This window comes from Marmota monax, unplaced genomic scaffold (genome assembly GCF_021218885.2).
Source record: "Marmota monax isolate L192 unplaced genomic scaffold, Marmota_monax_Labrador192_F-V1.1 WCK01_AAM20220418_F8-fsc00003, whole genome shotgun sequence".
Lineage (NCBI taxonomy): Eukaryota > Metazoa > Chordata > Mammalia > Rodentia > Sciuridae > Marmota > Marmota monax.
In genome coordinates this window covers 6863799-6881917 of record NW_026694084.1, presented here as the reverse complement: position 1 = coordinate 6881917, position 18119 = coordinate 6863799, and the positions used below count along the sequence as shown (strand labels likewise).

Here is an 18119-nt window from a genome sequence, read left to right as displayed (position 1 = left end):
GTCAAATGGTGGCTCCATTCCCAGCTTTCCAAGAAATCTCCATACTGCTTTCCAAATTGGCTGCACCAATTTGCAGTCCCACCAGCAATGTACAAGTGTACCCTTTTCCCCGCATCTTCGCCAGCACTTGTTGTTGTTTGACTTCATAATGGCTGCCAATCTAACTGGAGTGAGATGGTATCTTAGGGTGGTTTTGATTTGCATTTCTCTGACTGCTAGAGATGGTGAGCATTTTTTCATGTACTTGTTGATTGATTGTATGTCCTCCTCTGAGAAGTGTCTGTTCAGGTCCTTGGCCCATTTGTTGATTGGGTTGTTTGTTCTCTTATTGTCTAATTTTTTGAGTTCTTTGTATACTCTGGATATTAGGGCTCTATCTGAAGTGTGAGGAGTAAAGATTTGTTCCCAGGATGTAGGCTCTCTATTTACCTCTCTTATTGTATCTTTTGCTGAGAAAAAACTTTTTAGTTTGAGTAAGTCCCATTTGTTGATTCCAGTTATTAACTTTTGTGCTATGGGTGTCCTATTGAGGAATTTGGAGCCCGACCCCACAGTATGTAGATCGTAGCCAACTTTTTCTTCTATCAGACGGCGTGTCTCTGATTTGATATCAAGCTCCTTGATCCATTTTGAATTAACTTTTGTGCATGGCGAGAGAAAGGGATTCAGTTTCATTTTGTTGCATATGGATTTCCAGTTTTCCCAGCACCATTTGTTGAAGATGCTATCCTTCCTCCATTGAATGCTTTTAGCCCCTTTATCAAATATAAGGTAGTTGTAGTTTTGTGGATTGGTTTCTGTGTCCTCTATTCTGTACCATTGGTCCACCCGCCTGTTTTGGTACCAGTACCATGCTGTTTTTGTTACTATTGCTCTGTAGTATAGTTTGAAGTCTGGTATCGCTATACCGCCTGATTCACACTTCCTGCTTAGCATTGTTTTTGCTATTCTGGGTCTTTTGTTTTTCCATATGAATTTCATGATTGCTTTCTCTATTTCTACAAGAAATGCCGTTGGGATTTTGATTGGCATTGCATTAAACCTATAGAGAACTTTTGGTAATATCGCCATTTTGATGATGTTAGTTCTGCCTATCCATGAACAGGGTATATTTTTCCATCTTCTAAGATCTTCTTCTATTTCTCTCTTTAGGGTTTTGTAGTTTTCATTGTATAAGTCTTTCACCTCTTTTGTTAGGTTGATTCCCAAGTATTTTATTTTTTTTGAAGATATTGTGAATGGAGTGGTTGTCCTCATTTCCATTTCAGAGGATTTGTTGCTGATATACAGGAATGCCTTTGATTTATGCGTGTTGATTTTATATCCTGCCACTTTGCTGAATTCATTTATTAGCTCTAATAGTTTCTTTGTAGACCCTTTTGGGTCTGCTAGGTATAGAATCATGTCATCTGCAAATGGTGATAATTTAAGTTCTTCTTTTCCTATTTTGATGCCTTTAATTTCTTTCGTCTGTCTAATTGCTCTGGCCAGTGTTTCGAGAACTATGTTGAACAGAAGTGGTGAGAGAGGGCATCCCTGTCTTGTTCCAGATTTTAGAGGGAATGCCTTCAATTTTTCTCCATTCAGAATGATGCTAGCCTGAGGCTTAGCATACATTGCTTTTACAATATTGAGGTATGTTCCTGTTATCCCTAGTTTTTCTAGAGTTTTGAACATAAAGGGATGCTGTACTTTGTCAAATGCTTTTTCCGCATCTATCGAGATGATCATATGATTCTTATTTTTAAGTCTATTGATGTGGTGAATAACATTTATTGATTTCCGTATATTGAACCAGCCTTGCATCCCAGGGATGAATCCTACTTGATCATGGTGCACAATTTTTTTGATAAGTTTTTGTATCCGAGTGGCCAGAATTTTATTGAGGATTTTTGCATCTAGGTTCATTAGAGATATTGGTCTGTAGTTTTCTTTCTTTGAAGTGTCTTTGTCTGGTTTAGGTATCAGGGTGATGTTGGCCTCGTAGAATGAATTTGGAAGTTCTCCCTCTTTTTCTATTTCCCGAAGTAGCTTGAAAAGTATTGGTATTAGTTCCTCTTTAAAGGTTTTGTAAAACTCTGCTGTATACCCATCCGGTCCTGGGCTTTTCTTAGTTGGTAGTCTTTTGATGGTTTCTTCTATTTCCTCAATTGATATTGGTCTGTTTAGGTTGTCTATATCCTCCTGACTCAATCTGGGCAGATCATATGACTTAAGAAATTTATCTATGCCTTCACTATCTTCTAATTTATTGGAGTATAAGGATTCAAAATAATTTTTGATTATCTTCTGTATTTCTGAAGTGTCTGTTGTGATATTGCCTCTTTCATCCCGTATGTTAGTAATTTGAGTTCTCTCTCTTCTTCTCTTCGCTAGCATGGCTAAGGGTCTGTCGATTTTGTTTATTTTTTCAAAGAACCAACTTTTAGTTTTGTCAATTTTTTCAATTGTTTCTTTTGTTTCGATTTCATTAATTTCAGCTCTGATTTTAATTATTTCTTGCCTTCTACTTCTTTTGCTGTTGTTTTGCTCTTCTTTTTCTAGGATTTTGAGATGAAGTATGAGATCATTTATTTGTTGGTTTTTTCTTTTTTTAAGGAATGAACTCCAAGCAATGAATTTTCCTCTTAGAACTGCTTTCAATGTGTCCCATAGATTCCGATATGTTGTGTCTGTGTTTTCATTAATCTCTAAGAATTTTTTAATTTCCTCCTTGATGTCTTCTATAACCCATTGATCATTCAGTAACCTATTGTTCATTCTCCAAGTGATGTATTCTTTTCCCTTCCTTCTTTTATCGTTGATTTTCAGTTCCATTCCATTATGATCAGATAGGATGCATGGTATTATCTCTACTCCTTTATATTGTCTAAGAGTTTCCCTGTGACATAATATATGATCTATTTTTGAGAAGGATCCATGTGCTGCTGAGAAAAAAGTGTAACTGCTTGATGTTGGGTGGTATATTCTATATATGTCAATTAAGTCTAGGTTATTAATTGTGTTATTGAGTTCTATAGTTTCCTTATTCAACTTTTGTTTGGAAGATCTGTCCAGTGGTGATAGAGGTGTGTTGAAGTCTCCCATGATTATTGTATGGTGGTCTATTAGACTCTTGAACTTGAGAAGAGTTTGTTTGATGAACATAGCTGCACCATTGTTTGGGGCATATATATTTATGATTGTTATGTCTTGTTGGTGTATGGTTCCCTTGAGCAGTATGTAGTGTCCCTCTTTATCCCTTTTGATTAACTTTGGCTTGAAATCTATTTTATTTGATATGAGTATGGATACTCCTGCTTGTTTCCGAAGTCCATATGAGTGATATGATTTTTCCCAACCTTTCACCTTCAGCCTATGTATGTCTTTTCCTATCAAATGCGTCTCCTGTAGGCAGCATATTGTTGGGTCTTGTTTTGTGATCCATTCTACTAGCCTGTGTCTCTTGATTGGTGAGTTTAAGCCATTAACATTTAGGGTTATTATTGAGATATGGGTTGTTCTTCCAGCCATATTTGTTTATTTATGTTACTAAACATGGTTTGTTTTCCTCTTTGATTATTTTCCCCCCTTTAGTGTCCTACCTCCCACTGTTGGTTTTCATTGTTATTTTCCATTTCCTCTTCCTGTAATGTTTTGCCAAGGATGTTTTGAAGAGATGGTTTTCTAGCTGCAAATTCTTTTAACTTTTGTTTATCGTGGAAGGTTTTAATTTCATCTTCCATCCTGAAGCTTAATTTCGCTGGAAACACAATTCTTGGTTGGAACCCATTTTCTTTCAGTGTTTGAAATATGTTATTCCAGGATCTTCTAGCTTTCAGAGTCTGTGTTGAAAGATCAGCTGTTATCCTGATTGGCTTACCCCTAAATGTGATCTGCTTCCTTTCTCTTGTAGCTTTTAAAATTCTCTCCTTATTCTGTATGTTGGGCATCTTCATTATAATGTGTCTAGGTGTGGGTCTCTTATGATTTTGCACATTCGGCGTCCTGTAGGCTTCTAGGATTTGGGGTTCTGTCTCATTCTTCAAGTCTGGGAAGTTTTCTTGTATTATTTCATTGAATAGACTGCTCATTCCTTTGGTTTGGAGCTCTGTACCTTCCTGTATCCCAATGACTCTTAAATTTGGTCTCTTGATGTTATCCCATATTTCTTGGATGTTCTGCTCATGGTTTCTTAACAGTCTTGCTGAGCTGTCTATGTTCTTTTCAAGTTGAAATACTTTATCTTCATTGTCTGATGTTCTATCTTCTAAGTGTTCTACTCTGTTGGTAGTATTCTCCATTGAGTTTTTAAGTTGGTTTATTGCTTCCTGCATTTCTAGGATTTCTGATTGCTTGTTTTTTATAACCTCTATCTCCCTGTATAGTTGATCCTTTGCTTCCTGGATTTGTTTGCGTAATTCGTTGTCGAAGTGATCTTTCATTGTCTGATTTTGCTGTTTAATGTCTTCCTTGATACTCCAGATCATCTGAAGCATGTATATCCTGAATTCTTTATCTGACATTCCATCTGCTGCAGCTGTTACCTCTTCTAAAGTTGCGTTGACCTGCATTGCTTGTGGTCCTTTCTTTCCTTGTCTTTTCATACTGCTTGCGTATCTTTCCTGCAGGTGCGGGCGGCGGCTCTGCTCTCTCCTTATTCCAATTGGGGTGTCGTGGCTACCACGCCGGCAGGTCACTGGGCCTGTTCTGGGAGCTGGTGGCGGCTCTGTTCTGCCCCTACTCCAATTGGGGTGACGTGTCTGTCGTACCAGCAGGCCACTGGGCCTGTCCTGCTGGTCGGTCGCAGATCTGCCCACCTTTCGGGCACGAGTGGAGGCTCTGCTTTGCCCCTACTCCAATTGGGGTGTCGTGACTACCCCGCCTGCAGGATGCTGGGTCTGTTCCTGGCAAGGGAGGCGACTCTGCTCTGTCACTACTCCAATTAGGGTGGTGTTTGTACCCCGCCGGCAGGCTCCTGGGCCTGATCCGCCGGTCTGTTGTAGGTCTGCCTACCTTGAAGGCGCGGGCGGCGGATCTGCCCTGCCCCTCCTACCACGCCTGCGGACCCCTGGGCCTGATCTGCAGGTTGATCACTGGTCTGCTCACCCTGCGGGCACGGGTGGCGGTTCCGCTCCACCCCCACTCCAATTGGGGTCACGTGACCACCACACCGGCAGGGCCTGATCCGGGCGTGGGATAAGGATCTGCTCTGCCCCTACTCGAGTTGGGGTGACGTGTGTACCACACTGGCAGGCCACTGGGCCTGACCCGCCAGGCTGTCACAGGTCTGTTTACCTTGCAAGCGCGAAGGGCGGCTCTGCCCTGCCCCTCCTACCACGCCCATGTACTACTGGGTCGTGGGTCTGCCCACCTGGCGGGTGTGGGTGGCGGCTCCGCTCCGCCCCCTCTCCAATTGGGGTCACGCGGTCACCACGCTGGCGAGCCGCTGGGCCTGCTCCGGGGGCTGGCGGCGGCCCGGCTCCTTCCCTCTGGCTCGAGGACAAATTGAGGAGACTCGGGTGACTGAGCCTCCCCCCCCTTACCAGGAGACCAACTGCTTATGTCACCGCTGGTATTGATGAAGATCTCTCCTCCACCGCTTTCTGCTGACATCAGATCTCTGCCATGTTGGTATCCTATGCGAATGGCAGCATTTCGTTCCCCTTGCCAGGCAACCCAAGCAATGGGTGAGTCCTGACCTGCCCTCAGCAGGACCCGGACCGAGACACAGTTTCCGCGGGCTCCTAGCCCCGGTCCAGGGAAGTTCCGGGAGCCGGAACTCGGCCGCTCCGTGCTCGGTGTAAGCTCCTATAAGTGTAGGCTCCAAGAAGCAGCCCCCGCGGGCTCAGTTCCGGAAGCCGGAATTCGGCCGCTTAGTGTTTGGTGTATGCTCTGATAGTAGCAGGGTCCAAGAAGCAGCCTCCGCGGGCTCCGCAGCCCTGAGCCAGGGCGGTTCCGGGACGGTTCCGGGAGCCGGAACTCGGCCGCTCTGTGCTCGGTGTAAGCTCCTATAAGTGTAAGCTCCAAGAAGCAGCCCCCGCGGGCTCAGTTCCGGGAGCTGGAATTCGGCTTCTTGGTGTTTCGTGTTTGCTCTGATATTAGCAGGGTCCAAGAAGCAGCCTCCGCAGGCTCCGCAGCCCGGAGCCAGGGCGGTTCCGGGACGGTTCCGGGAGCCGGGACTCGGCCGCCCCGCGCTCCGTGTTCACTCCGATAAGATCAGATTTTAAGAAGCCCCCAGGCGCTGAACCCTAGCAATCTGTCTGCAAGCCGCAGGCGAATTGCAGCCTGAAATTACCTGTTCTATGGCTGAATGAGCTGCGGTCAGTCAAAAACAGGTGTGGTGACGTCAGTTTACCAACATGGTGGCTGCTGTCCTCCTCTGTGGTCTGACCGGTGTGGAGAACCGAGATGGACCGCTTCCTTCCCCGTCTCGAACCCAGAATTCAGCCCTGAGTGCGGTGCTTGCGCGTCTCGATAAAGTGATCTTTCATTGTCTGATTTTGCTGTCTGATGTCTTCCTTGAGACTCCAGATCATCTGAAGCATGTATATCCTGAATTCTTTATCTGACATTCCATCTGCTGCAGCTGTTACCTCTTCTAACGTTGAGTTGACCTGCAATGCTTGTGGTCCTTTCTTTCCTTGTCTCTTCATACTGTTCGCGTTCCTTTCTACTTGGTGAAACTGTTGTGCTATTGAATTTTCCCCCTATATATTTATATTGGTCTTGTATAGTTGCAAAGTCTCCCTCGCAGGCGCGGGCGGCGGCTCTGTCCCTCTGCGGGCCGCTAGGCTTGTTCTGTCGGTGGTCACAGTTCTGTCTACTTTGCAGGCGCAGGCAGCGGCACTGCCCCTCTGCAGGCCTCTGGGGCTGTACTGCCAGTGGGTCGCAGGTACGCCTACCTTGCAGGCGCGGGGGGGTGGCTCTACCCTTCCTCAGGCCACTGGGCCTGTTCTGTCTCTTGGTTGCAGGTCTGGCCTGTTCTGATGGTGGTCACAGTTCCGTCTACCTTGCAGGCGCGGGGGGGAGGGGGCGGCTCTGCCTCTCAGCAGGCCGCTGCTCCTCTTCTGCCGGTGGGTCGCAGGCCCGCTTACCTTGCAGGAGTGATTGGAAGCTCTGCCACTCCGCGGGCCACTGGGCCTTTTCTGTCAGTGGTCACAGTTCCGCCTACCTGACAGGCGCGGGGGGTGGGGGGCGGCTCTGCCCCTCAGCAGGCCGCTGGGCCTGTTCTGTGGGTGGTCACAGTTCCCTCTACCTTGCCGGTGCAGGGGGAGGGGGTGGCTCTGCCTCTCAGCAGGTCGCTGCTCCTCTTCTGCCGGTGGGTCGCAGGCCCGCCTACCTTGCAGGAGTGATTGGAAGCTCTGTCCCGCCGCGGGCCACTGGGCCTTTTCTGTCCGTGGTCACAGTTCCCCTACCTGGCAGGCGCGGGGGGTGGGGGGCGGCTCTGCCCCTCAGCAGGCCGCTGGGCCTGCTCTGTGCATGGTCACAGTTCCCTCTACCTTGCCGGTGCAGGGGGAGGGGGCGGCTCTGCCTCTCAGCAGGCCGCTGCTCCTCTTCTGTTGGAGGGTCGCAGGCCCGCCTACCTTGCAGGAGTGATTGGAAACTCTGTCCCGCCGCGGGCCACTGGGCCTTTTCTGTCCGTGGTCACAGTTCCACCTACCTGGCAGGCGCGGGGGGTGGGGGGCGGCTCTGCCCCTCAGCAGGCCGCTGGGCCTGCTCTGTGCGTGGTCACAGTTCCCTCTACCTTGCCGGTGCAGGGGGAGGGGGCGGCTCTGCCTCTCAGCAGGTCGCTGCTCCTCTTCTGCTGGTGGGTCGCAGGCCCGCCTACCTTGCAGGAGTGATTGGAAGCTCTGTCCCGCCGCGGGCCACTGGGCCTTTTCTGTCCGTGGTCACAGTTCCCCTACCTGGCAGGCGCGGGGGGTGGGGGGCGGCTCTGCCCCTCAGCAGGCCGCTGGGCCTGCTCTGTGCGTGGTCACAGTTCCCTCTACCTTGCCGGTGCAGGGGGAGGGGAAAGAATATATTCTTTTTAAAGTCAGGTAGTTTCAAGTTCTCCAACTTTGTTCATCTTTTTCAGCATGGAAGTACACACTTGTCCCAGGAACTCATGGCTGAGGCAGAAGGATTGCAAGTTCAAGGCCAGCCTCAGCAATCTGACAAGGCCCTAAGCAACTTAGTGAGACCCTTTCTCAAAATAAAAAACTTAAAAAATAAAATGACTGGGGATGTAGCTCTGTGTTAAAGTGCTCCTGGGTTCAAAATAAACACACACACACACACACACACATACACATATACACACAGGCCCATAGATAACTGCAACATTGTAATCACCCATATAAAGGCATTTTAAAAACTTTGGCATTTGGAAATTCTTTCAGACTTACAAAAAGTTTCGAACATAAAAATAGTACAAAAGACACCTATATAATCTTTACCCAGATTCATCTATGGTTAGCATTTTACACCATTTGATTGACCATTGGATTTTCTACATAGATAATAAAGTTGTCTGATGATTTAAAAAAAAATGGTTTAGCCCTGGGTTCTAATCCCCAGCACCACATACAAAAAAATTGTTTAGATTATTCCTCTCCAATCTATGTACCATCTTTTTTTTTTTTAATTTTCTCTTCTTTATTGCACTAGCTAGAACCTTTAGTACAATGTTAAATAGAAGTGGTGAGAGTAGACATTCTTTTGTCCTGATCCCATAAAGAAAGTATTAAATATTTCATCATTATGTATAATGTTAGCTAATGGCTTTTCATTGATGCACTTTACCAGACTAAGGCAGCTGTCAATTACTTTAGTTTTTAGTTTATGAAAAGTCGATTTTTTGTTTAAGTCACAAATAAATGTCATATCTGGCCACCACTTTTTAAAAAATCTGTTGAGATAGCTCATGTGGTTTTTTGCTTCTAGTATGTTAATAGTATAAATTACATTGACCGAATTTTGAATGTTGAATGTTAGGCCAACCTTGAATTCCTAGGATAAATCCCACTTGGTCATGATGTATTATCATTTTTATATATTGTTGGATTTCATTGCTAAAAAATACTTGAAGAACTTTTGAATGTCTTTCATGAGGGATGTTTGTGTGTATATATTTTTTTTCTTATGCCTGATTCTGGTTTGAGTATCAGAACAATGCTGGCCTCACAGAATGACTTGAAATATGTTCCCTTATCTTCAATTTTTAGGAAGAATTTATGTAGAATTCATATTAGTATTCCTCAAATGATTGCTACATTTTACCATGTAAGCTAACTAGATTTCTTTGGGGGAAGGCTTACAGCACAGACTCAATTTCTTTTAATAGATATAGGCCTTTTCTGATTATCTATTTGTTTTTGAGTAAACTTTAGTAGTTTTTGCCTTTCAAGAAATTTGTTCATTTCATGAGTTGTTGAAGTTATTGGCATATATTTGTTCATTATTTTCCTTTCAATGTTGGTAGGATCTATAGTGATGTCCACTTTTTTATTCCCATTATTGGCAATTTGTGTCTTCTCTTTATTTTTTATTATCTCTATTAATAAACCCTTAGGCTTACTAATTTGAATCTCAAAAAAATCACTGTTTTATTTTACCAACTATCTCTTAATTTTTAAATTTCTTTTATTTCAGTTGAATTCTTTACTATTTTCTGTCTTTTGAATGTCTAACATATGAAAGTGTTAACCTCACTATGTATTCATTCATCCATCCATTTATTCAATAAATATTTTTTGAACATCGATCATGGGGCAATGCTGGATCATTAGTGAACAAAAAGGCAATCTTTTGACTGCTGAAGCTTATAGGAGTCTCTTACAATCTACTATGTTGGAGAAGACTATTCATTAATCAAATAATGATGCCAATAAACATATATTCATAAATTGGATATATATAACAGGATAATTTTATTAAGAAATATATTAAAAACATGATAAAGCAATGAGAAGAAAATTTCTCTTAGCAAATTATCAGGTTTTTAAAATTTCCTTTTCAAAACATTAAAGGTAGAACATAAATTGGTACAAAGTTGTGAGAGATCAGTTTTAAATATGCATCAAAAACTTTAAAGATATCAATAACCTTTGCCTGAATAAATTTCCCTTTATGTTTTTTTTCCTAATAAAATGGTTAGAAATACAAGGATTTATGTGTAAGGATGTTTTTCCATTCTTAGCAGTCAAGAAACCTGTTGGACAAAATATGACATACACATCTGACAAATTTTAATGACATGTCAAAATGATCTCAGTTCTATAAAAATATACCCATACATATGAATACATTATTAAAAAAAGACTGGAGGGAAATATACCAAATTACTTCTAACTATAGTTATCTCTGGGTAATGGAGCCTAGATTATTTAATTATATGCAATTTCATTTCGATATGAACCAGTTTTCTACAATAAGTTGTTATTACTTTTGTAATCAAAAAAAGTATTAAAAATAAATATACACATTCATAATTATGAAACTAGTTACCATGGAAAACAGCAGAAATAATATAAGAAAGAGAACAGTGTAGGAGGTGCCCAGAGATTTGAAGAAGAAAATAATTAGGGAACATTACTGAGAACAATATGTATGGTCATGGATATCTCTGTCCAAATCACAAAATACAGACAAACTCAGTAGAGCAGAGTAACCACAAGCTCACAGGTATTGCTGGAATTGAGGGAGATAGGAAGTAAATGTATGACTATGGAGAAAGCAGGTCAAATGCTCTATGGATCACAGTGTCCACATCCCTGTCTCTCCTTCTATTCTGGTCACACAAGCTTCCTTGCTATCCCTCAATATGTCCTGTCTCGGGTCTTCACACTAGTGCTGCATTCCCTCTGCCTCAAAGGTCCTTCCTCTCTCATCTCCTTTAAGTGCTTGATCAAATGTTACTTTCTTTTTGAGACCTGAGGTCTTCTCTTACCCTACTCCAATACAATGTAAGCTCCAATAAAAACAGAGATTTTGTTTGTTTGTTTTACCTAATGCTGCAAACCTTGTGTCTACAACTGTATCTGGCACATAGTAGATACTCAACAAATATTTGTTGAATGAATAAATGGTTCCTTTAAAATGTTTTTTTTTTAATTTGTAGATGGACATTATTTATTTATTTATTTATTTATTTATTTATTTATTTATATCTGGTGCTGAGGTTCAAACCCAGTGCCTCACACCTACTAGGCAAGCACTCTGCCACTGAGCTACAACCTAAGTCTGAATAAATGGTTCTTGATATTAATGGATTATTTTTTCAGGATTTAGATGCATAAACATTGTTCATCAAGTTACCAGGGGGCTGGGGTTGTAGCTCAGTGGTAGAGTGCTTGCCTAGAACATGTGAGGCACTAGGTTCAATATAAAGGTATTGTGTCTATCTACAACAACAACAACAACAAAACCAACCAGGGGGGAAGGGTATTGGGAATACAAAAGAGAAGAATTAATTAGACACAACTTTCTTAAGTTCATATATGAATACACCACCAGTGTAACTCCACATCATGTATAACCACAAGAATGGGAAGTTATACTTTGTGTATGTATAATATGTCAAAAATACACTCTACTGTCATATATATCTAAAAAGAACAACAACAATAACAACAAAAAAGAAACCAACAAGGGGTCACTAAGAATGGAAGATGGCTCTCATCCCCTTCTTAAGGCTTCTTCCTACTGGGCTGTTTAAAAACCTCCTTCTATGAGGATCTCAGTTCAGCAGCTCAGCATCCTCTGGGTACAGACACTCAGCCAGTTACAAACTCAATCTATCATTCTTTCATCCAGAACATATTTCTCCATCTGATCCACAGTGAGAGGTGGGGTGGGGGGCTCTTTTTAGTAAATTCATCAACTGTCTATTAAATTCTAGATAGTTGCTATGGTATTTTCCATGGCTATTAAATAAGATAAATTTATTCTGATATGACTCATTCTTAGTAACCCCAAAGAATGTGAGAAATTCAGTTTGTTCTTTTGGTCTCTATGTGCAAAGAAGATATCAGCTCAGTCTGGGGACCTGCTTTCTAAAAGTTAGAACTGAACAGAGCTGAACATAAAATTACCGTGGAGCAGCTCGAGTATCCTGTCAGTAGGGGCATTCAAGTGTAGGCTGGACAATATCACAATGAGGATATTGTAGGATGGGTGGTTGGGCAAGAACTGATTGAACTTGAAGTCCCCTCCCAACTGAGTCTCTGATTCACAGACAGAGGCCCTTGCAACTGTAAGTGGCTTTTTGCAGGCTGTAGGAGGGTATTGGGGTACAGCAGGTTAATTACATCCTGGCCAGGAAGCCTGACAGCCAATTCTTTCTAGGTCTTTTATTGCTGATTCAGTATAAAATAATGATATTCTTCTGTGTTTCCCTTTGAAAGAAAACATCAAATATTCATTCAGTGCTTTGCCTTCCTATTTGAAAAATAAGGTGGAAATATCAACCCAGTTATCAGTGGAGTCTGGAAAACAATGAGCATAATGATCCTAAAGTGAGAAAATAAGGAATGGCAACATGAAAACTATGGTATCCACAATTGCCTTTATTCAGCAATATGGCATTAGATGATTATTAGGCTTGATACTGAAGACAAGAATACTTGTCCAGTGGACTGATTTCCTCTATTTATCTTATGGTAAAAATACCCCAAACAGGTGGGAGAAGGGGAGGGAGCGGAAAAGTGCTGGGGAATGATATTGGCCAAATTACATCATTACACAGTGTGCATGTATGAATATGTAACAACAAATCCCACCATTATGTACAACTGTAATGCACCATAAAAATATGTAGGGAAAAAATACCCTGAACCTGAAAGTGTTCTTTCTCCAGCTTGGCTCAAGAGTAAGGGTTTCAAATTAGACCTAACAACATCTTGCATCATACGATCCAACGATTCTAGGTACACACCCCAAAGAATGGAGAGCAGGGACTCAAATGGATACTTGTACACCCAAGTGCATAGCAGCACTATTCACAATCACCAAGAGGTGGAAGTAAGCAAAGTGTTCATGGATAAACAAAATGTGGCATATACATACAATAGAATATTATTCAGCCTCCAAGAGAAAGGAGATTCAGACACGTGCTACAGTGTGGATGAACCTTGAGGACACTGTGCTAAGTGAAATAAGCCAGACACAGAAGGGCAATGGTATGGTAATACCAGTCTACTTAACTGAAGTACCTAGAATAGTCAAATTTGCAGAGCCAGAAAGCAGAGGTTGCCAGGGACTGGGGTCCATGTGTGTCAGTGATTAGGGAGATATTGTTTAATGAGTATAGAGTTTCAGTTTTGAGGTGATGAGAAAGTTCTAGAGATGGATGGTGGGGATGGTTGTGCAAGGTGATGTACTTACTGCCACTGAACTATACATTTACAAATGACTACAGTGGTAAATTTTATGTTATGTATATTTAACCACAATAAATATATCTTGCCAATATTTTTCAAGTTGATGGTACCTAAGCATTTCTACTCTTTTCTCTGGAAAATGTTCAGACTGATTTGGATGGGTTGCTTTAGCATAAAGAACTGATCGAGGGGCTGGGGTTGTGACTCAGCAGTAGAGCACTCGCCTAGCTCATATGAGGCCCTGGGTTCAATCCTCAGCACCACATAAAAATAAATAAATAAAAATATTGTATCCAACTAAAAAATAAATACTAAAAAAAAAGAACTGATAGAAAAGGTAAAGCTTTTTTTGAATACCACTTATTCTAAATTATCTTGCTTATTCAGGAACGTGGAGCTCTAATCATGTACATTAATTATAAATTAATGATGCTTGGTATATTAACTAGAATACCTTTTTTAGACAATAAGTGCACACTTACTAATTAGATTAGCTTTCAAGGATACTTTTGGTTAAAAATAGAGACTGAAATGTAAGAAATTTACATTTACATGTAATAAATTTATATTTATTATGTTCTGGAGACCTTAAAAGAAGTAAGAAAAACATTTTTAAAAAAATCTTTCAATATGATATGTCAAGAGCTTTGTAATGTTTTGAACAACCAATAAAAAAATAAATTAATTAAAAAAAAAATCTTTCAACATGACAGCAGCAGCCACACTGCCTTGGCCAGAAGCTGCGATGGCTCGGTAATTGCTAATAGGGAGGCTGCCATGACTCAGCTTCTACCTCCACACTGTGTTTCTGCCTTTGCCACTGGTTCCTATTTTTCAGTGCTTATTCTTGTCCCTGTCACAAATCTGGAGTGCTTGCTTGAGTGTCTCAGCTCCCACAAGTGGGCCTTCAGCTTATTTCCTACCCTCAATTTTTCAAGTCCTCAGAGTGACTCCATTCTCTGACCGGCCCTCTTCCAGGTCGAGCTCCTGCCCACCCACAAGCAGGGTGGTAAAATGTCCTCTCTCGAGGTCAGATCACCCTGGTGCTGCCTGTTCAGACCCCCAGATTTCCCAGCGCTCTGCTCTGCCCACGCATTGGGGTGGCCAGCGTCTGGGTCTTGACAGGGCCCAGAGATAGCTGAACTCCCGGCTCCGAGCCTTGCTGGTGAGACCTCCCAGCTGGATCAGTCCTGCTCTGACTCCCCGCCAAACCTCCTTTCCCAGGCCCCTCCACTGTGGTATCTACTTGCATGGTCTGACTCCAGGACTCAGCCCTCCTCTTTGCCTGCACCATCCTGAGACTTGGATTCTCTATATCCTAAGGAATTAGGAACAGGAGACAGGCTGAGCCACAGTGTGCGGGAGATGGTGCAGGTCTGGGAACTGGGCTGGGGGGGGAGGGGGCTGGAAATCAGGTGACTCCAGCCAGGGATGACTTTCTGTAGACTGGATAGGATCTGTTTTCCTCATTCCTTATCCCAGTGAGGCAGCAGTTCCACCTGTGCTGGTTCCACTTGCCTCCTTCCCTTAACTCTTGCGGTGGGTCCTATCTGCATCACACTGTATCCCTCAGTCACATCCCTTCTGGCATTGTGACTGCACAGAGATGACTTGTGTTTCCCACCAACTTCCAGTGAAAATCTTAGTTTTTTATGTACATTTAAACTTAGCCTAAGCATGTGGTATATGCCCAATAAATGCTAAAAGTCTTTGAAGCCAGTATCATCTTGCACAAGAACTTTACTTAGCACCAGGCAATTTGCTAAACACTTTCTATAAATCATCTCATTTAGGCTTCAAGATAATTCTACAAAGTAGGCAGTGTTGTCATCCCCTGTTACAGTTGAAGAAACTGAGGCATAAAATAATTGCCCAAGATGGCCCAGAGAAAAGGCAGAGGAACTGGGGTTTGAACCAGCAGTGCATGCCCCCCTCTGATGGGGAGTACTGACTCATCAGCCCAGAAACCACAACTCCTGGAACGTTACCCCAGCTGACTGCTGTTTCATAGTTCAGAGTGCTCAGAAGGGAATGGAGACTGGGCAGAGAGCAGTCCACTCACTCATTCACTCATTCTCTCTGCAAACAAAACAACCAACCAAACGCCAATCATGTGCTGGGTATGAAGATCCAGACTCCCCTGTTTTCTTCCCATCCTTACATAGGTTTCCTTCTCCTGGAGCCCCAACTAATCCTTCTTTGCCTGGTGAATGAAAGTCCTCCAAGGAGGACCTTGCCCTGTTCACTCCTGTTGGCTCATGCTTGGGGCTTCAGAAAGGTGCATTTTGGGGTGGAGGGTCCTAGGGATTGAACCCAGGGGCCTCTCAACCACTGAGCCACATCCCCAGCCCTATTTTGCATTTTATTTAGAGACAGGGTCTCACTGAGTTGCTTAGCCCCTCGTTTTTGCTGAGGCTGGCTTTGAACTCATGATCCTCCTGCCTCAGCCTCTCAATCTACTGGGATTTCAGGTGTGCACCACCATGCCCAGCTCAGAAATGTACATTTTTTACTTAATGTGTCCCTTACTGTTCTATACACCTCCTGCCTCTAGCTCCAGTGTAAAGATGCTGCTGAGGGGCTGGGGTTGTACTCTATGGTAGGATGCTAACCTAGCATGCATGAGGCACTGGGTTCAATCCTCAGCACCCCATAAAAATAAAATAAAGATATTGTGTCCACCAAAAATAAAAAATAAATATTTTTAAAAAGAAGCTGCTGATATTAAGGGATTAAAGAATAGGAGATTAGTTTAGGTTCGGGATGCTTTTTTAAAATCTATAGGTCAATACAGCTTTATATAGTGAGTGCATTTTAGAAAGGTTGAAGGCACTTGAACTTTCTTTACAAATAAAAACCTTATTTTCTCATTGATACGTTTCAAAGATGACATTCTAATTAAACCTCACTTATTAAAAACATTGGTCCCCAATATTTTAAAAACAAGCTTCTCTCAAGTGACCCTCCCTACAGCAGGATAGTAATCCACACACACACCAACTTCAGGGGCTCTCACATACTTTTATGTTTAAAAGAACACATTTGTAATCCTTTTGTAAAGCTAGTGATCACCTTTAGTTTATAGATTTTTATGTTCCAATTTGGGGAGCTAAAATTAATTTTGAAATTTAAGTATACACTGAAAGTCAAAGAGAACTAAACAGCTCAAACAAAAAATTTGAGCATTTCTCTGCGAAATGCCATCCACCTATCCCTACCCCACCCAGAAGAAACCGCGCTCAGTTCTCTTTGGCTCAGCGATTTTCTGGTACTTGTGTAGAGTCAGAGCTGGAGCCCACAAGCCACAAAGCTTCAGTGAAAATATTCCTCAAGCCCTGTTAATACTGCCGGACACAGCCAGGCTGAGGCAGCACAGAGGAAAGTGGTCTGATTGGCAACACACTCAGCAGATGCTGGAAGAACACACCCACATGTGGTCTTCAACAAAAGATACCCTTTGCAAATACACTGAATGGTGATGTTAACAAAGAGTGGGCTATAGTCTTAGGACAATTCAGAAAGGCCTAGGGAAGGAATAGGGGCAGACATAATCCTATGCAAATCTATGCTTGGGAGATTTCCATGGCCACAATCCCCATAGCATTAGCATCGAGTGTGTGTATGTGTGTGTGTATGTAACTTACTTGCACATGTTTTTTTATCTGGGTTAAGGGTAAATCCTTCACGGCATCGGCACAAGTAGGAGTTATCAGCATTTACACACTCGTATTCACACCCATGGTTTTCTGAGGCACAGTAGTCCACAGCTGCAGAAAATAAAACACATTCAGAATTTAATTAGTAATACAGAATAAAAAAGAATGGCAGAATGGAAGCATAACTACAACAAATATAAATCAGGATCAATATTGTTGCCTCCCCAAAAGAATAAATAAGTAAGTATAAATGAAAGGCTTCTGACCCCTCAGAAAAACTTCAGGAGTCTATATCAGACAATTCATAACAGAAGTTAAACTAAAGAATATATGAAAAAGTTAAGAATAGTTAAAAAAAAAATCTAAATTAGCTGGTGTACACCTGTAATCTTAGCAACTCAGAGACTGAGGCAGGAGGATCACAAATTCAAGGCCAGACTCGGCAACTTAGCAAAGCCCTAAGCAACTAAGCAAGATTCTATTTGAAATAAAAAATAAAAGGGTTGAATATGTATCTTAGTAGCAATTCCCCACTAGGTTCAATCTCCAGTTACCAGAAAAAAAAAATGCAAATTAAAGTCAAAATAATCACTAGTCATACTTATATTACTAAACTGGCAAAAATAAAGGTGAGATTAAAAACCCAGTGCGGGTAGAAAAGATGGTGGAATGAGATGGACATCATTACCCTAAGTGCATGTATGATTGCACAAATGGTGAGTCTCTACACTGTGTACAACCAGAGAATTGAAATGTTATGCTCCATTCGTGTACGATGAATTGGAATGCATTCTGCTGTCAAGTAGAACAAATTAAAAAAAAATGAAAAGTACAATAAAAAAAAGAAAGCAAGGCAGTGTGAACACAGAGTTATTCATGATGGTAGTGTAAATTAATAAAAACCCTATGGAAGTCAATTTGACAGTGTTCATCCTGCAAATGCATCCCCAGTGAAATAACTGAAAAAGGTCAGGGAGTGGATAAGTAAATTATATACAATAAACTACTGATCGTAGCATTACTTACAATGACCAAATATATCTGGAAAATAAGATGAACATATGATAATAAATATAAATGGTTTAGTAATTTATGAGAAAGTGCACTGGCCTGCTTCTCATTA

At 42.1% G+C, this 18119-nt stretch overlaps 1 protein-coding gene across 2 annotated transcripts in view; it reads right to left on the bottom strand.

Annotated features, from left to right (window-relative positions):
* Matn2 (matrilin 2) overlaps nt 1–18119 on the bottom strand; it is a 146807-nt gene that overhangs the window by 41271 nt on the left and 87417 nt on the right. For both annotated transcript variants that reach the window (XM_046464938.2, XM_046464937.2), the window contains exon 6: nt 16985–17107. In XM_046464938.2, coding sequence (XP_046320894.1) covers nt 16985–17107 — 123 coding nt within the window. The remainder of the gene's footprint in view (nt 1–16984; nt 17108–18119) is intronic.